General features: G+C 38.5%; 1 protein-coding gene across 8 annotated transcripts in view; it reads right to left on the bottom strand.

Moving 5' to 3' along the window:
* Positions 1-14,350, bottom strand: part of ABL2 (ABL proto-oncogene 2, non-receptor tyrosine kinase) — a 119,199-nt gene that overhangs the window by 14,787 nt on the left and 90,062 nt on the right. For 4 of the 8 annotated variants that reach the window (XM_064276580.1, XM_064276585.1, XM_064276583.1 and 1 more), the window contains 8 exons: positions 11,980-12,275; positions 9,273-9,545; positions 8,119-8,203; positions 6,934-7,111; positions 5,948-6,132; positions 3,226-3,378; positions 2,247-2,336; positions 144-332 (listed from right to left, as the gene is read on the bottom strand). In XM_064276580.1, the coding sequence (XP_064132650.1) occupies positions 144-332; positions 2,247-2,336; positions 3,226-3,378; positions 5,948-6,132; positions 6,934-7,111; positions 8,119-8,203; positions 9,273-9,545; positions 11,980-12,275 (1,449 nt within the window). The remainder of the gene's footprint in view (positions 1-143; positions 333-2,246; positions 2,337-3,225; positions 3,379-5,947; positions 6,133-6,933; positions 7,112-8,118; positions 8,204-9,272; positions 9,546-11,979; positions 12,276-14,350) is intronic. The other 4 variants (XM_064276581.1, XM_064276586.1, XM_064276584.1 and 1 more) reach the window with 1 other exon arrangement.

Here is a 14,350-nt window from a genome sequence, read left to right as displayed (position 1 = left end):
AGCCAAGAACCACAGTGGTAGGTAAAATGGATGTCATACTTTCCTCAGGGTAGACAGGCATAAGAATGGGAATAAGAGCGTCATACCACATTGCTCTTCAAATGAGACAGCCTCTCATAAAGGCCTATTTTGATTCTACTGACCTGTGGGACCCATACCTGGTGCAGAAGTGGAGGCAGAATTCTCTGTGGCATCTTGTGCCCCTTCGATGTTCTCCTTGTTCTCCACCTGTTTCTTCAGTGTCCGGGTCTTGGAAGGAAGTATAGGTAATCGGGGCAGGTATGGAACAACAGATGAGGAGGAGGCAGCTCTCCCAAGTTCCTCAGCTACCTCTGTGAGGAAGACAAGTAGACTTATAAAAGGAACAATTTTCACGACAGAGAAAAGGAGTTTTTCTTCTCAGAAATGGCATAAAAATGAGAAAGAATTGAGACCAGAGTATCAAAATATATAAATGGAATCTTGGAGAAGGTACTCTTTATGTCTGGCTTCATTTGCTCAATATTATGTCTGCAGGTTGATCCATGCTGTTGCATGTGTAGTATTCCCAATGTGTAAATATACCACAATCTATCCATTTTCTTGTTGATGGATATTTAGGTTACTTCCAGATTTGGGTTATTATGAATAATGTTGCTAGAAATATCCTTCTACACATCTTTTGGTTCACAGTTGTATGCATGTGTTAGATATATACCTAGGAGTGGAAGTGGTAGGTGATAGGGTGCATGGAAGTTCAGTTTTAATGAGTACAGCCAAACTGTCTTCCAAAATGGCTGTACCAATTTTCACTCCCATTAGCAATGTATATAAATAAGAGTTCAGATTAATTTGTATGCTTGCCAAAACTTGATGTTACCAAGTTTTTTTTGTTTATGTTTTAATTTAAGCCTTTCTGGTAGGTATGCAGAGTCCTGGTAGTACAGTGGTTAAGAGCTCAGGCTGCTAACCAAAAGGTCAGCAGTTCAAATCCACCAGGCAATCCTTGGAAACTCTATGGGGCAGCTCTACTCTGTCCTACATGGTTGCTATAAGTCGAAATCAACTCAATGGCAATTGGTTTGGTTTTTGGTTGGTAGGCATGTAGTAAAATATCTACTGCACATTTATTTTATACTTCATGATGATGAGTGATGTTGAACATGATTTCATGTGCTTATTGGTCATTTAGATATCCTAGTTTACTAAGTACTTGTTCAGTGGTTAAACAAATCAGACAAACAACTGCAGCTATTCTGATCTTTAGGTTGTACCTTGCACTAAAGAAGAGAGTAGATATAATTCATTTTAATTATGCAAATTAAACAAAATTAAGATCCTGAAAAAAGTGTTCATCCCCTAGTGTTGGTTAGGATGAAAATAATTTTCATTCATCTTGGGTACTGTACATCTTTTTCCTTCTCTCTTACCTGATATGATAAATCACTAAGGGAAGTAGACAAAAATCAACTTGTCTGATCTACTCTTCTACTATAGTATTTTTAAAACCTGAACTAATCAATTCTGTGTTCAATTATGAAGGAAAGGGAAAATGTGAAAGAACATATACAAAATTCTAGGACTATCAAAAGTGTCTAATAGGTGTAATCAGGAATTCTTTGACATTTGCAGATAATTTTAGAGGCATAAAGGGAGACTGCCTGTGTGTGTACAGACACTGGTCTTTTAAACAAGAAAAGCGTTCTCACTGTTCAGAACTTAACTTGCTCATTCTAACCCCCTGTCCATGTAATATATTTAAGAATATAATTTAATTACATGGATGTAATAATTAACAGTCCACCGGATATTTAAATTCTTAACTTTTCAATATTATAAAATACATGCTGATGCCACATCCTTGTAGCTCATTCTCTTTTCATACTCTTAATTATTTCCTTAAGATCTATTTCTAAGTAGAACTTCTGGATATTACCTTTATCACTTTGTAGATGTGGTTCAGGGAGTTGGAATTTTTTTTTCTCTTACCTACACCATATGTTGCTGCTTAAAGAACTAATGAACCTACTAATTTTCTTTATGAAGAGACTGAATTTATAATTAAAATATAATTTCAATATTAACAATATGAGATAGAGATACAAAGACACATTGAAAAACAGTAAAAAAGCAAAGCAAAATAAAGGCTAAGAGTTAATTCAGTATCTTGAAATGGAGCCCCCAAACTCAAAGAAGCCCACCATTTTTGAAATATTACCAACATCACCCATAAGTAGCCACTAGCAGTAGATTCACCAGATTCTTACCCTCAGAAATACTGGAGTCATGAAACATAGTTTCAAAAGCTTGATGCGTCTCAGCAAAAGAAGGCCTGTCGGCAGGGCTCCACTTCCAGCCTGTATATAACAAAAAAGGGAAACAGTAAAAGCTTCTTGCAAGAATTTTATATCCAGTGGCATAGCTGATAATGAGTTCAATGCATCATAATGCGTGCTTATTAGGGTTACAGCACATTCACAAGGACAGTAATGTAGCAGCTTCTCAGTTCCACACGGAAAGGTGTAATGAACCCATTTCCTGGGGGTGGTCCCTCCAGTTAGCCTCAGTTTCTGTTCTCTCTACTCTAGGGATGAGGGAAGGTTGGGAGACGGTTTAGAAAATGGCAGATTTTCTTCCACTGGAAAAACGGTAAGTAAAAACTGTCTTCAACTCATTTTAACTTTATAATCAACTGTATATATTCAAATATATAATAAAATATCAGAAGCTATTTAGAGCTCTTTTTCACAATGATGAGGCAAAAGGGAAGGCCAATGCTCAATGAGAAAATAACAAGAGATATGTTTAAACACAACTACAATTTAATTCACTACTCACCTTCCCATGCTCTCACCTTCAAGCAGTCGGATACTTTTGTTTATTCATCAGAGGTTACTTTCATATATTCTCCACAGTCTTTAGCAATCATTTCTATCTAGTTGAAAGCAGCCCTCCCCTACCTTAATCTCCAAGCCCGATTTCTTACTGTTCTATTAAATATGAAAATGTTTTTAAGAAATTGGGTCAATATTTGGGGCACAGACAACTATTCTTAGGATTCCAATAAGACTCAATGGTACATCACACGATATGCCAGCTGGCTGATCAATGACAAACCCTCTAAATGTCATGAGGCTGGATTCAAGTTAACAACACTGAGAGGAGAACAGAAATGCTTCCAATTCCATTAACTACCCTAAACTGCTGACTCAGACCTTCAAAATTAAAACATACAGAAGCACTCACATGCTCTCATAAGTTCATAAACTTTAGGGGGGCATCCTTCTGGTTGTTCCATTCGATATCCTTTTTCTAGTAGATCATAGACCTGAGACAGGTCAATACCTGGATATGGTGACATTCCATATGTAGCAATTTCCCACAGGAGCACCCCAAAAGCTGCATAAGGGATTAAAAACAAACAAACAAAAAAAAACTCAATGTTTCTTCTGATTTATTATCTTACACCATTAGGTAACTTCACTTTTGAAAGTCTGGATAACATTTATACATTGTTACAACAACATTCTCACAACATGAGTTGGGTCTTCTATCTGCCACAGGGAAACCTACAGGTATCACCCCAAAACTGTTTTCTTTAACTTCCCCAATTTGCATTTGGATTTCTTTTACTATGATGAGGGAAAATAAGCTATGAGCACAGAAGAGGTCTGGGGCATAATCAAACTGTTCTTAGAACAGTGTTGCATCTATTTCATGCGTTGTACAGTTTTAACTAAGCTACTCGAGGAGTGAAAAAAAATGGATGCATTTAAAACCAAGTAAAACACACAGCAGAAAAAATAATTTTCCTGATTTTATAGCAGTTTAGGTTATTTCTGAGTTTGAGGTTTCTGGTACAAAAAAAAAAATGACTTAGAATCTTTTAACTATTTTTTCCCCCTTGATCCAACTATTTATTGATAGATGTAAAACTGAAGGTAATCCATAAGAAAAAACAGAAGGCAATATAACAACTCAATTTTATAAAATGATGGTATCAAATAGATTAAAAAAAAAAAACCTCATAACAAAATAATTCTTGTAGTGAGCATATCAACCTTGCTGAATACTATGTAAAAAACTGCCCTGTGACCAGTATAGGGGACATTTTATATTTTTTTGACTATTTCCCATCAAATCGTCCTTCTTTTTCAGGCCACAGAGTTTAAATGGAGTCCCACTAGGTTAAGTGCCTGGAAAACCTCAAGCCAGCACAGAGAAGAAAATTCCTAAGAGAAAAAAGTAGAGGAAAAGAAAACCATGTCACCATGTCCAGGTGAGACTGTTTGAGCCTCTAGTGAATCCACACTTAAGCCAACTCTCCCTCTTAAAGATCTTTCAGCTAATAAATTCCCTTTAGGCATGAGCTAATTTGTTTAGTTTTTGGTATGTGAACCAAGGGTCCAAATAATACACACTGGTTCAGAATTCAAACTAATGTCTTTTATTTACTAGTTCAATGCAAAAATGAATAAATACCACAAAAGGAGCAATTAAAATATCCATATCCTAATCAGAATCAGGTCAAAAACATAGTAATTCTTTTGTTCGTTCTCTTTCCTACTTGTGTTTCCTCTCTATGCCCCTCATTCTTTTTATGCTTAGTTTCACTCACAGCTGTTTGTGTGGTGGTGAGAAAGGTACATTTTTTCCTTACAACAGTGTAAATAATTAAACGCTGAGCCAGCACCTGTATTATTGGCATATCACTGATATTTTTAACTCTATTCTTTTAATATATACAAATTTTAATGGAAGTCAGTTTTCAAGGAGTGGCTGGTAGATTTGAACTGCTGACCTTTTGGTTAGCAGCTGAGCTCTTAACCCACTGTGCCACCAGGGCTCCATAGAAGTCAGAGGAAGGAAATATCATAAACCTTAATGTGAAATTTGACTTAGGGCTGGTGAATAACTAAGTTACTGCTCATCTTATCGATGACCACTATGCCTCAGAAAGGAGCCGTGGTGGCACAATGGTTAAGCACTTGGCTGCTAACCAAAAGGTTGGCAGTTCAAACCCGTCCAGTGGAGAAAGACCTGGCAATCTGCTTCCATAAAGATTATAGCCCAGAAAACCCTATGAGGAAGTTTTATTCTGTCACATGGGGTTGCCATGAGCTGGAATCAACTTGACTGGCACCCAACATTTCTCAGAAGAGAACACTGCTTTGGAAAGCCTTGCTGCCTCTTTCTATATCACTGATTCCTTTTATTACTACCAATGTTCTTATTATTATTTCTTACTGTAACTATTTCTTAATTGGCCCACAATTCAAATTTCCAGACTTGTTGAGTCCACTGAGTCTCTCCTAAGTCATACTGCTTTTCTGGGCAGTAGAAGCAAGATTAGTTAACAAGAACAAATTTTAGAAGAAACTTCATCACGCCCTTCTTGAAAAGAGGATGCTACTCTGTGTGAGAGTATTCTGGAAACATAATGTAGAAAACAGGGAACCTCAGAGACAGGATCATTAGAACTCTGATGTAATATGAGATCTAGACTATGAGCTCTTTGTAGGCAGGGACAACCTTACACATTTTTCTATGCTAAATGCCTAGCCCAATGCCGGGCAGATGATGTTGTCGTTAGGTGCCATTGAGTCAATTTCAACTCACAGTGACTCCCTGTGACAGAACAGAACTGCCCCACAGGACCTTCTAGGCTGTAATGAGTACAGCAGCTGATGGCCAGGTCGTCCTCCCAGGCAGCCACTGAGGCGTGGGGTCAAACCTCCAACTTCCTGGTTAGAAGCCAAGGGTTTAACCGTTTCTGTCACCAAGGCTCCTTGCCTGGTAGACAGCAGGTATTTAATACACGCTTACTGAACGACTGAAGGATGGATGTAAAAGCAGATGATATTGAACATTTAAGAAAAACAACAACAAAAAAAGCAGTTTTAAAGAATTAATGGCATTTATAAAGAAAATAAAATGATAGTCAGGGAAAAGTCCCATGCAACCTTACCCCAAACATCAGATTTGATTGAGAAGGTATTGTAGGCAAGACTCTCTGGTGCTGTCCACTTAATAGGAAATTTGGCTCCCGCATGAGCAGTATAGGTATCTCCAGTCATCAATCTACTTAAGCCGAAGTCAGCCACTTTTACCACATGGTTTTCTCCCACTAAGCAGTTACGAGCTGCAAGATCTCTGTGGTGGTGGGAGAAGAAACCCTAATATGATCCCATTCAGATGATGAGGAAAATGGTCATGAATGCTTTACTCTCAGATCTTTGTGCTAAAAGCAGAGTTGATAAGTGCTGACAGACATGGTAGTATTTTATGACATGTGCTAACACGGTAGAAAACCACTAATTATGTATTACTCAGAGTAGACATCAAGAGGCAATTCTGTGATGTCAGAATAAAGCAGGCTTCATAAAATGGGTTCTCTATTTGTATGTATACTGGGATAGGTTTCAGAGGTCAGCAACTGATGTTTTTCAACAAGGCTTTCTTTACTAATAAAAAGCTATTTTTAAACTAAAGCCACTAGATGGAGCAAAAGGATCTTGGTTATAGTGCTAGATAAATTAAAGGAACAGCTTTGTTTTAAGAATAGCAAAGTTTCTGCAACAACAACAAAAACTCGTTGCCATCGAGTCGATTCCAACTCATAGTGGCCCCACAGAACAGAGCAGAACTGCCCCACAGTTTCCAAGGAGCGCCTGGTAGATTCAACTGCTGACCTTTTTTTGGTTAGCAGCCATAGCTCTTAACCACTACACCACCAGGGTTCCCAAAGTCCCTGCAGTAATACCTTAATCAGAGTACGGTAGGTTTATAAGTTGAAAATGACAATATGATGGCCCCTGTGAAAGACTTACTAGGAAATTACTTTCCTGAATCATCCGAAATTTTCTGGGAAGGTTCTCCACATTCTTCCCTTTATTTGTTAAGCAAGGTGGCTTCATTGTTTGTTAGTCATAGGCAATAGTCAGGTTTACACACCTATGGATAAAGTTCTTCTTTTCTAAGTACTCCATTGCAGAAGAGATCTGAGTGGCCATGTAGAGCAGCACAACTGCAGTCACCTCTTCTCGACTGCACTCTCGGAGATAATCGAGCAGGTTCCCGTACGGCATGTACTCAGTCACGATGTAAAACGGTGGCTCCAAGGTACACACACCTGACAGGTCAAGAATAGAGCCCACTTTATTAGCATATATCAAACACTCTAAACCATTTTGGCCAAGAGTAGTTTAATACCCCTTTGTAAGTCTAGCTCAGCAGTGATCTTTCCCCTTCTTGCTACCACGTTCTCTGAAACTACTATAACAAAAATTAAGAAGCTGGTTGATAAGGGAATCGCTGCTTCCGTTATATTTTCTGGAAACTCACAGGCCTTTGTGTATTTGTCTGTTTGCGCAAAAGCAGAATTACTTATATAAGCTCCATGAAGGGCCAGGAAGATTGAAATTTCTAGAGTTCTGTATGATCATGATTCCTCTCCTTCACCACATGCTCTCAACACTTATCTAAAGTAACAGCAATTGGTGCAGATGCTGAAGACTGAAAGGAGGTGTGTGAGCCCAGCCTGTAATAATGCTTTGTAAAGAGACTTTTCCTAGTCAAGGATTTCACTTACATATGGTAGATTCCTTGTACAAAGAGCCACCAAAAACTATTCTAAAGAACCATTAAGAAACTGTCTCCTTTGGGATGGTATGGCTTAGCTTGAACACCCAAAGAAATCTGCACTACTTTAAAAGGTCAATTGTTTCTTTGTGACCGGAACAGGTGAGACACTAATCTATTAAAGCATAGCACTTCCGGTTTGTAAAGGTAAACTGCTGGAGGTAGTCACAACTGTTCATTTCTGTTTCAAGGGCCCTTTGTTTAATGTCTCTTTATTTTGTAAAAATGGTTTTTTAAATACTGACAATTTTTGGCTTGAGGTGCCATTTTGAATGATTCTGAACTTTGAATCTGTAGCAATTACTACAATCTGGGTAGTTTTATATGTTGAAATCAATCCAGGCCACTGTCCTTTGGGCACAGACACAACCATTTATTGAAATGGATTCACTCGTGGAGCTTTCACCATGGTGATTCAAAAGAAGGATTTGATAAAAAGAGGTTGGGGCAGGGGCAAGTATCTTTGAGGAAATCTATGGTTCAGGCAAGTTTCCTCACCTAATAGTTGTACCAGATTAGGATGCTTGATTTCCTTCATTACTGCAGCTTCTTTCAGGAACTCCTCTACCTCCATGGTATCCTCCTGAAAACGGGGGAAGGTAAAGGAAATCAGGGAGAGGGACAACCCCAGTCTTAATCATTTGAGTCAACTCACCATCCTGGAACTTCAGCTTTAAAAGTAAAAGGGAATATCTGTTGACTACTTCAGCATATTACTTCAAGAAAATTTATCACAACCTAGTATGCTCTATGGAAGGCTGACTAAGAAGGTATGTTATGAAATAAAAATGTCCTTGAATGAAATTAAAATCTCCTTGAATTTATCCAATACTAGAACCGGAGCAAAAATTAGCAGGGTGAGCAAAATTCAACAATCATGTCCTATAACCAACTAAAACACAGAAACTTGGAAAACTCAGTTCTCTGATAGTTTTATTTCCCTAGATATCTCAACCTTTGAATGTCTGTCTCCCTGATTGGGCCACAAGCTCCTTAAGAAGGAATGTGTTTTCAGGGCCTTGCAGATGTTTCACACTCAGAATATGCTTAATAAATGCTTACTAAACAGGACTACTCCTCATAGCTGGAGAGTAGCCCTTACAAGTGATATGCCAGGACTACTGAGGCTCAGGGAGAATGAAATGAGTGACATAACCTGAAATCTGATACCATGATACTTAAAGAAGAGATAAAAAGGCATTAGGAAAAAGATTTCTGTGAATATTAAGAAGAGAAGTGATCTAATTGCACGGAGATGGCTAGAGGCAAGGAACTGAAGGACAGAATGAAAAAGGAAGAACCCATGATCCACTGACAATGCAGGAAGAATTATGTCAAGCAGGGGTCATTCTCAGGAAGCAAACTAGCTTATTTTGCATTTCTAACTTATAATTTGCTTCTAACCTCCCACTAAGATCTACATCAACAGCCTCCAGAGACGAACCTTCCCCACATGTGGGTTTCACTGCATTGCAGTGAATAATCTGCCCCTGCATCGTCAGCAATGGCACTAGGGTTAATCATCACAATTTGCTGATGTGCTTGGCACCAGTGGGTGGAAAGTGCTCCAAAGTTAAAGGGTACACTGATATTCCTAGTGATTCAGCACAAAAGAAAAAGATTCTTGAAAACTGTAATTCTCAGCAACCCACCTTCAATGTTTTCACAGCAACTGTAAGGCTGTATTTCTTCCAGATGCCAACGTAAACCTCTCCATACTGACCACCCCCAAGTTTGTGCTTCATGGTAATATCTGTTCGTTCCATTTCCCATTTGTCGTGGATGGGGGACACACCATAGACAGTAGGCTTATTACACTTGGGTGCTGGGTAGTGTAATGTTGTCACCAGCCCATCAGCCACGGTGGAGTGATGGTGAACAAGCTCTGCCAAGGTGCTAAAGCGGCTTTCGGCAGTCACGTAAACCTGGTGAGAAAAGAGGACAAAAGCTAAATAACTTGAGACGGTCAGGAATTTTCAAAAAATAAACATTATCTCATTAGTCTGAAGAAATGAAGATAGGAGGTCATCTTATTGGGGTAAATGAAAGAGTTTAAATGATTATGCAAGAGGAAACACAGAACTTCAATTTAATCTTATTTAAACCACCTTTCCTATACAAAATCAATGGTTCTCAAGACTACTACTATTTCTAAGGCAAGTTCTTTTCCAGAGTCTTTAACGTGCTACTATGCACAGTAAGTCCCCGGATTACGAACATTCGATTTGGGGACAACTTGTTCTTGCCCTTTAATGTTATGTAAGTTTGCCCTCACATTGAAACGACTGAACCACAGCGCTTAACCACTGCACCACCAGGCTCCTCGCGTAACACTACCACTAATTCCAGAATATCTTCATCACCTCAAAAACAAAATCCCATACCCATTAGCAGTCACTCCCTATTCCCCCGCTCCCTGTTCCTGGCAACCATTGATACTTTCACTCAACTTGATGTGTGTGTGATTCATCTACGGCAGGGGTCAGTAAACTTTTTTGTAAAGGGCCAGACAGTAAATATTTTAGGCTTGTGGGACCATACAGCTTTGGTTTCACCTATTCAACTTCGCTGTTATAATGCAAAAACAACCATAGACAATACATAGACAAATTGATGTGGCCTTATTCAGATAAAACTTTATTTACAAAAGCAAGCAGCTGGCAGGCCACAGTTTGCCCGAGAGTGTTGTATGTAGCAGTAATCTGTTCATTTTCGTTGTTGTATGAGATTCCATTTTATGAATATTTCACAATTTATTAGAAGCCCTGGTGGTGCTGTGGTTGAAGAGCCCAGCTAGGCTGCTAAACAAAAAGCCAGCAGTGGGGCAATGCTACTCTGTCCTACAGGGTTGCTATGAATCAGAATCGACTCTATGGCAAAGGGTATAGCTACTAAGACATTTGCATGTTTCTCCTTTTTGGCTGTTAACAACTAACGCTGTTATAAACATTCTTGTACGTGTCTTCTGGTATACATACATACTCATCTCTGTTAAGTATGTCGCACGGTCTCTCTTACGTTATTATCTCATTCTCTCTGGCTCAGTTAAGAGACGATATGCTTCGTATGGTGGTACAAAAGAGAAAGCATAACTAATAACTTGTTTATTTCCTAATTCATACCAGCCACAATGTTTTATAGAAATGATTTCATTTAATTCTCACAACAATCCAATAAAGTGTGAACTAATTATAGACAGGAAAATTGAGGTTTATGTAAGATAGCAAAGTTAATAAGTGGTGGAGTTAGGAAGCAAACCAGGTCTGCTTGCTCCAAAGCCTGTGCTTGTCCCCTACTATGCCTATCACATAGAGGGAGAGGATGGAAGAATTGATCAGTCTAAATTTACTGTTCAGTATAATAAATGACAAAAACTTGTGCTTTACAAAGTACTGTCAGCCCTCCAAATCTGTTGGTTCCATAGCCATAGATTCAACCAACCGAGGATCGAAAATATTCAGGAACCAAAAAAGGGTTTTTTTCTTGTCATTATTCCCTAAACTTTACAGTATAACAATTATTTACACGGCAGTTACATTGTAATAAGTATTATAAATAATCTTTTTTTTTTTTTTTTTTTCTGTTGGCTAGTCAATTCCAACTCATAGGTTAGAATAGAACTGCCCCCACAGGGTTTCCAAGGAGCAGCTGGTGAATTCAAACTGCCGACCTTTTGGTCAGCAGTCAAACTTTTAGCCACTGCACCACCAGGGCTCCATAAGCAATCTAGAGATGCTTTAAAGCATATGGGAGGATGTACATATGTTATGTGCAAATACTCCACTATCCGTGGATTTTGGTATTGGAAGGGGGGGGTCCTGGAACCAATCTCCCTCGAATACTGAGGGACGACTGTGTAACAGTTCCATTCTAACACAGTCGGTCTTCCCAACAAATAAATTGCTAAATGATTGATCTGTTTATATTAACATAGATTAATGACTGACACCAGTCTTAGAAGCCTAAATTCTTATTTTGTGAACTTTTTGACAGAGATTATTCTAGTTTTCAAAGATATAAGGTTAATTTATAAATTCTACATAACACATTAAATGTATATGTGTATATTTGTATAAAAAATATATTGATGATTAAAATAGCTAACTTACAGAGTTTTCCTTCATTTTTCAACTTCAAATCTAAGCTCATTTAAATTATTACTACAGTGTTTTTAACTTCTATTACTATATTCTTCTGAAAAGAACAAGCTCTCTCTAACATGCCAAATAGCTCAAACCACAAAGTTAGAGAATATTTCATGGTAGATATAAATGCTACATATTTCACTTTAGTAACTCTGAGTATTGTTTCTACAGAGCATCCAGTCCACATCTAGAAATGGTTACCGGTAAGTCTTACCTTGCCATCTGTGGTGGTATTGATCCTGTAGTGATACACACGCCCCTCATACCTGAGCGAGATAGAGAGCTGCCCAGGGCTGCTCTCACTTTCTCGCACCAGGAAACTGCCATTGATTAGACTGCTCAGTAGATACTCCGCTGCACTGCGGGACACAGGCCCGTGGTACCAGGAATGTTTTTCCAGGCTGTTCACCGGGGTGATATAGTTGCTTGGCACCCAACCCTGTCCATTCTTAGAGCGAACTTCACTCCACTCACCATTCTGGTTGTAACCAAGGACTCGTAGCTTTTCACCTAGTCATGAGGTCATCACAAAATGAAAGAAAAGATGTTAAGACTTTATTTCAAACAGAAGCAGTCTATTGTCAAACTTAAAACTTGCTAAAAAATGAATCAGGTACTTTAATGCAGAAAAAAATTTTTTTTTTCCTAAATGATAAAAACAAACTTGGCTGATATCCTCATTGATCTCTTTAGTTTGTAGCTTAAACTACAAGGGCAAAGTCAGAAATGGTTTTCTGGCATTTACTACAGGTTTTTAGGTTTTTCTTTCTTTTTTTTTTAGGCCACTTAACTCCTGTGTATGGTAGTAAGGTGGCGTACACAGACAGAAAGTTTACTCAAATGGCTGGAAAGTGGCAATAGTGCTCACCCTTCAAAAGAAAAACTCATTTTTTTTCCTCAAAGTTTATCAAGGAATGTACAGTACATGTGGTTCAATGAAATGCTAATGACAATCAAGGATTAGGGATAAGGCAAATAGAAATAAAAGTTACTGTTAAATTTCACTTGGCATCAATAAAACAAAAATGTCAATGTGAAAAATAAAAGCAAAAACAAAAAACACAGGCCACAGAGCTCTACTCAACATTTTCAGGGACCAGGGTGTGGGCAGTTAGGACTCCCAAAGCACAACCTTTTCCAGGAGTCAAGTTTTAAAATAGCTGTACTTCTCTAGTTTCCCTCCGATTCCCCCATGAAGAATGAATCACTCTCATCCATTCCTCTAAAATCAATGTGATGAAAAGGGAGCTGACTCTGAAACTGGAACCCAAGGCTGAGTCACCCCGAGTATGTCGCTGTTAACAACGCCCTTGATTTCTCTATTAAAGTTGTGAACATCAAGTCTAGACTCCCTCAGCGTACACCTTGCCCCGATACTTGAGACGTAGATTAGAAGCTCTTTGGCAAAACGGGAAGTGGAACAGGCATCATTAGTAATAATTAGTAACCAAAAGAATCCTTCTAGTGACTTAGGCCCCTACGTCTCAGACGTGCAAGCCTTCCTATAGTTTACACCCACTTCCTCAGTGTCAGAAAGCAGAAGGAAACCAAATTAATGAAAAGCACATGGCCCAATAGTGACGAGGTAAAGTCTACTGAGGAAAAACTCAAAATCACTCTTCTGGCAGCCATCTAACTTTTTTTTGGTAGCCTACAGAAACGTTTTACCATAGGATAACTTTCTACCAGCCCCTACTATCTGACTTTGGAGCCCAGGTGGTGCAGTGGTTAAGAGATCCGCTGCTAACCAAAAGGTCGCAGTTCGAATCCTTCAGCTGTTCCTTGTAAACCCTACGGGGGGACGGGGAGGGGTTGGGTGGGAAGCAGTTCTTCTCTGTCCTATAGATAGGGTCAGCTTGATGGCAATGGTTTTCCTTTTTTTTAATCTGACTCCAGACGTTCAGTGAGGAAAAAAAACACCAGCTTGTATAAACACATATGTATATATATAAATATGTATACACATGCACACAGGAGTATATGTAGTATGGTGGTAAATGTGCATAAGCATACAAACACTCCCCGGCCATATTTACAGGAAAAATAAAGAATCTTAACAGTGCTGCTGGAAAAGCTGAAGGTATTAATGTTGCTCTGTAGCAGATAGTTTTGGGGCTGGGGTGGTGATGGTATGTGTATTTATGCGTGTGGGGATGTGTTTATGGAGTTGAAGGAAAATTTACGTGAAGCTTTAGGATAAAACAAAGTCCACAAGGATTGGAAATAAAAACTAAGTCTTGCATTCTGCTTCCTTACAAAAAAATTGGTAATGACAAGCCATCATAATTAGGATACAAACACCATCAGTTTTTTTGTTTCCTCTCTTTTGGGCAGTTACAAGGAGAATTTTCTTCTCTGGAAGTTCTGACTACCACAGAAATGGACAGGGGTATGACTACTAGGGATACAAACACTGGCCCTATCAGCAGAGAAAGCTTGGGGAATACTTTACTTTTAATTCAAGTAAAATAACATCTTCAAAGAAGGAACTAAATACTGTCATTTTATTTTTAAAATATATTTGCTGTCTCTTAAAATAATGAAAATAACTTTAATATGACATCATTTTATATGAATGAGAACCT

The sequence above is a fragment of the Loxodonta africana genome, chromosome 25 (genome assembly GCF_030014295.1).
Source record: "Loxodonta africana isolate mLoxAfr1 chromosome 25, mLoxAfr1.hap2, whole genome shotgun sequence".
NCBI classification, from domain to species: Eukaryota; Metazoa; Chordata; class Mammalia; order Proboscidea; family Elephantidae; genus Loxodonta; species Loxodonta africana.
Note: the sequence above shows the minus strand (reverse complement) of the source record. Positions and strands in the feature narration are given on the sequence as shown.